Source organism: Lolium rigidum, chromosome 5, assembly GCF_022539505.1.
Source record: "Lolium rigidum isolate FL_2022 chromosome 5, APGP_CSIRO_Lrig_0.1, whole genome shotgun sequence".
Taxonomy (NCBI): domain Eukaryota; kingdom Viridiplantae; phylum Streptophyta; class Magnoliopsida; order Poales; family Poaceae; genus Lolium; species Lolium rigidum.
In genome coordinates this window covers 166,956,748-166,961,699 of record NC_061512.1, presented here as the reverse complement: position 1 = coordinate 166,961,699, position 4,952 = coordinate 166,956,748, and the positions used below count along the sequence as shown (strand labels likewise).

Here is a 4,952-nt window from a genome sequence, read left to right as displayed (position 1 = left end):
CACACGTTCCTTCTACTGAGAGTTCATGCCAACAGGCATCCAGGGAGAGCATCCCACCGATGAAGTTCAAGTCAATAGAGTATGTTTTGTTGAAATTGAGTTTGATTGTTGCCTATGAAAGATATGTGTATTTTGTTTGAACGGTTGGCTGGTATAAAATAAATCTTATGTGATCACATTTATATTGTTAGGTTGTTGACTTAGGCTGGTGTTGATTACAGTACATGTCAATAGATCTCTGCTCAAAATTTGGACAATGATGATTGATATGCACGAGAATCCTACATGCTTAACAGTATTATAATATATATGCTCCGTAGCAACGCACGGTTATTCAACTAGTGTAAGTAAATTCTTAGTTATAAGTAAGCTTGGCAAACAGTCAAACAGACAATCATGACGAATTATAATGTTTATCAGAAGGCTAAGAGCATCTCTAGTAGAGCCCGAAAAAATGCAAACCGAAAAGCGCGAGTTTAGTTCACCGAAAACGCTAGTTCTGACGAAATTCGCAGTGACGCAGAATAGAACCCGTAAAATAGAACTAAAAATAGGAATTCGAATTGGCACGGGTAATTTTAGGCGATGATCATAGTTTATAGATGAAATAGATGTGAGCATCGATAATTACATAGTGCGGGAAATTGACATTACTACTGGTACACCGGTAACCTAACCTAGCTAATGAGCAAAATGCGGCCTACTTCTAGCTATGGCGCCCGCGGCGGTGCCGGGTGCTGGCGGAGATCGTCGGTGGCGTGAAGTCTTCACGCGTCCTCCTTGTCAAGCTCGACTATTTCGAGCTTGACCTTGCGGACGCGGGCCGCCTCATACTCCCGTACCTGGCTGACGGCGTCGGCCTTCTCCTGGCGGAAGCGCGCCCTCGCCTCCGCCTCGCTGATAGCGAACGTCTGCGCCATCACCGCCTCCTCCTCGTCGCTGCCGTGGACGTAGTCCCCGGAGGAGAAGGTTGGCGAACGAGCGGGGACGAGGTCGTCCTCCTCGAATCTCGCCGCCACGGGCAGCCGCGGTGCGCGGCTCGACTGCCCGGAGGAGGAGCCCTCGGCCTGGTTGCCGTAGCGGGCGAGCTTCCCTGGGGCGTGAGCCCCCAATTGGTCCACCGGCGAGCGCTCCTCTTGCGCGCGCCCTCGCTCCGCTTCTATTTCCGCCGCTCCGCCTCAGTGTGGAAGACGGGCGGACGCGGCGGCGAATCGCCGCCGCCCAATCCCGCGGCACGGCCCTCCAAACCTTCATGGGAGGCCATCGCGCGGCGGCGGTCGGAGGATCGGTGTCTGGCTAAGCGTCGATTGCTCGTCGAAGCGCGCTACTGGCGGCGGCGGAGGGAGAGGAGACGGCGGAGGGAGTAGGGTTTGCGAACCGAACTCCCCTCCGCAATCCCTTTTAATAGGGGCCGTGCAGGGAGTTTCTCGGACCCCCGAACTCCGTATTCGGGCCGGCCCACTTTTTCGGTCACTGATCGGCGCGAGTTTCGGCCCGAACCCGTAAATCCGCCGGAAAAGTTCGGTTCCGGCAGGATTTACGGGCTCCGCTAGAGATGCTCTAACAATAGCAAAAAAAAAAATCGAAACCATCCTCTCTCGTCTTCAAACAAGAAGATAACTCAGACGAGTTACTCTGAAACGGACAACCGTGCTTACTTGTAAAGAAATCTATTCATTTTCCCAGTCCTCATCATATAATATGGTTGACCAGACGACTTGCACAGAAACCAGCGCACCATTGTTAAACCGGTACAGTTGCTGCTCATCTCCGTGCTTGGACGCCGCGAACAAGAGTGTGTCGTCTCCTCGCCTCTTCTCCATGAAGTCTATACGCAGTGTATCCCCTAGATCCACAGCCGCCACAAATCTCTGACCATGCTTCCCCGTCGTAGATATTAAACCGACGGCATCACGGCGACGTTCGTTGTCGATGAAGAAGTAGGTAAGTTGCGAGAGGACGGTTCTGCCACACATACGTCTCACATGGAAGCCGCCTGCCGGCACTTCAATGAAATCCAGCTCAATGGTCGCCTCCACGCCTTTAGGAACAACACATGATTCAAATATGATTCTGCCATTTAACCCAAGAACATAGTTCAGTTTCCACGGGTCAAACTTCGAAAGGGCTTGCAGACCACCAGCAATGATCTTCAAGTCTTTGCCTCCCGTCTTGGCCTTGGCCCATAGATCCATTTCAATCAAGCAGGCTGTTGCAAGTATTCCTCTTGCTGGGCTCCTCAGACGTAAATAGCCTCCTTCCTAAGATGTAGTGGAGAATAAATATTAATCACACAACTAATGTCGGAAACACAGAAATTACTCCAAAGGAGTTCTTCTAAATGAGTAATTAACTGGAACATAAATGCCATGAAGGCCACGTGGAGACCTAGGCTTGGAGGATGACTGCAATACAAATGCCATGGAAGCTAAACTTCTGTTTGGTGTCAGCTGTTTAAGTTTTCTAGGTTGTTTTATGGATGTTGATAGTCTCTTCGACTTAATTTAGAATGTAGCCCTGTTGCTTTCTTCTTGCGCAGTCGTTTTGAAACATAAACAGTTTCCAATTAGCATCCAGTTCGCTGGGTTCGCCCCATTGGTGGTGTTGTGTTTTGGTGGAACTTTGTAGCCTATGGTTTCTTTTAATGGAAATAGGGGAGGAGTCCCTTTTCACCAAACAAAACCGGAACGTAAATCTGAACATATTTTGATCCATCGAGACAAATTTGATCAACAGTTACTCAGATTATGTGGTTTATGTGAACATTTACACATCATGGACTGAGCTTCGGAGTTGAGAATCTAACTCACACCATTTAAGTAACATGGACAAGGTTGGGTAATAACATCTCCGGAGGAAAACGGGCCAAAACCGAATCCTCTGGGATGAGGAATTGTTATGGCCCGACCAGATACCCGATATCGGCCTGGCCCGGATATGTACATCCTTGGTACCTGATACTGATAGCGACCAGCGTTGATTTAGAGTACCCATCCCCGAGCCCTCCGCAGAAATTCCTCACCGCCATCCGGGTCTCTGGCGAGCAATCAAACAAAAAATGGCCGACAGCACGCGGATCCGGGTGCCACCCACGCAGTCCCTGCCGACAACGAGGCGGAACACATGCGCAAGCGTCGCTCCGAACAGGCACAGGCACGTAGAGCCCTCTCACGGCGACGAGGCCACGCGCGAAGGCTTGTGGCCACCTCTTCCACCGCAGTGCCAATGATGCGGAGGGGGAGCTCCCGCGTGCCGCCACTGCAGCCTCTTCTCCTCGCACACCGCCCGCACAGCCCCTCTCCCGCACAATGGAGCCATGGCGCTTGCACTGCCACTCTCCTGAGCAACCAGTGGTCGTGGCAAGGGCCACCGGGACTTGTTGTAAATCTTCGTGGAGGCCCCAGATGCTGCGAGGGTGAATCCCGGCAATGCCCAGCCTGCAACGCAGGCAGACGAGGCGAAGGAGGAGCACGAATATCACCAGGCGATCCTGGAGAGCCTCAACATCCAGCACAGCTTCGTGCATCCGCCTCCAGTGAGCGCCGCCACCTCGCAGGTCTTGCAGCCAATCTACCTAGGGTTAGGGTTAGATCCGGCTGATGTAGGACTATGGTTATGTCCACTACTAAGTTAAGTTGTCCATGCTATGGTTGTAAATTAATGAACTATGTTTCTCTGTTTATTGCCCGAGTTTATATTTCTTAAATTTGCATTGTGAATTCCGGTAGTTGTTGGAGATGCTCTAAAGGAACTCCCATGCCCAATCCCACCATAACTCTTTCCCTAAAATCCCAAGTCTATTTAAGTGCACAGTCCCACTATAAACTCCCTGACCATTAAATCTTTATTTCACGCACCAAGTAAAGTTTACTAGTGCAAGTTGTTTAAATTTACTCCATAATGATATATCATATATTCAAAAAAGGTGCATAGGATTACCGTGTCAATAGGTTGAGCATTCTCTCTAGAACAATGAAAAATGTAGTTGCGCGAAAAGTCCAAAGTATCCCTTGTAGCAATCATGCCATAAACATCCATCTTTTTGTGTATCCCATTGTCGCGCATAAACTCAAAGCACCGGTAATTTTCTGTAAAGAATTTGACCACAACATCTAAGAACTGAAGCATGGGGAGAGGGGTATGTAAGCATCTGTTGTTCTTGGATTCACAGGAAGTGTATCTCTTCGGACACAGTAGATCTAGTTTGAGAACAAAACAAATGAAGCAGGTCAATTATACATATCATCTAACATCTGATTAGAAGACACTACGAATGCTGATCATAAGATTTATGTGTAAATAAATCTTAATTACCTGTTGAGGGTTCGTCCATGCTATGGTCTTCGATCCATACATAACCCTTCGATTTTAGTATGTCCCTGGATAACGATAATTTGGAACTGCTGGGATCTGCACCAATCCCATCCATGACGACGAGTGAGAAATACTTACTAAACAGAGCTAGAGGACATACGGTCGGGAAGGAGTAGAGGACATACCAGAGGGGTACTTCATACTGACGGGGCCGACGATGGGATCATTGCGGATGCGGCGGTTCTTTCGGGTGGGCGGTTCTTCCTGCCGCTCCCAGATCGCGATGATCCGACGCTGTGTGTCCTCGCTCATCCTGGCCCAAGCCCCGTCCGTGAACATGTGGTCGACACCGGCCGGCCGCCGCAGTGCAGGGCGAGGGCTCTCTTCCATCGCCGGCGGCGGGATTCGAGATTGGCGACTGGAAATTAGGGATTCGACGGACCAGAATCCTCCCTTGCTTAGAGCATCTCCAGGCGCAAAAAATTGGGCGCGCTATACCTTCCTTCCAAGGCGGTGTAAACCGTTGCCGCGCGCTTTGCCGAACTTTGCCCCGTCGGACGCGCCAAAATGCAGCGCGTGTGCAGACGGTAAAATTGGACTTACGTCGGGTGCGCCAAAATACAGCGCGCGCGGCCACG

At 50.3% G+C, this 4,952-nt stretch overlaps 1 protein-coding gene across 1 annotated transcript; it reads right to left on the bottom strand.

The window, feature by feature from the left end:
• Nucleotides 1-1,566: 1,566 nt before the first annotated feature.
• On the bottom strand, nt 1,567-4,739 carry LOC124654324. The gene is made up of 4 exons (XM_047193336.1): nt 4,500-4,739; nt 4,315-4,410; nt 3,940-4,199; nt 1,567-2,261 (listed from the first exon to the last, which is right to left on the bottom strand). Exons 1-4 carry the CDS (start codon nt 4,702-4,704, stop codon nt 1,671-1,673), a joined length of 1,152 nt encoding a protein of 383 aa, XP_047049292.1. The 5' UTR covers nt 4,705-4,739; the 3' UTR covers nt 1,567-1,670.
• Nucleotides 4,740-4,952: the final 213 nt, after the last annotated feature.

Excerpts from the sequence above, each read along its gene's own strand:
- LOC124654324 (XM_047193336.1), bottom strand. The coding sequence starts at position 4,704 with ATGGAAGAGAGCCCTCGCCCTGCACTGCGGCGGCCGGCCGGTGTCGAC. Across the intron at positions 4,411-4,499 it reads CAGTATGAAGTACCCCTCTG|ATCCCAGCAGTTCCAAATTA; the intron begins GTATGTCCTCTA and ends GGATTGGTGCAG. Across the intron at positions 4,200-4,314 it reads CATGGACGAACCCTCAACAG|ATCTACTGTGTCCGAAGAGA; the intron begins GTAATTAAGATT and ends TTCTCAAACTAG.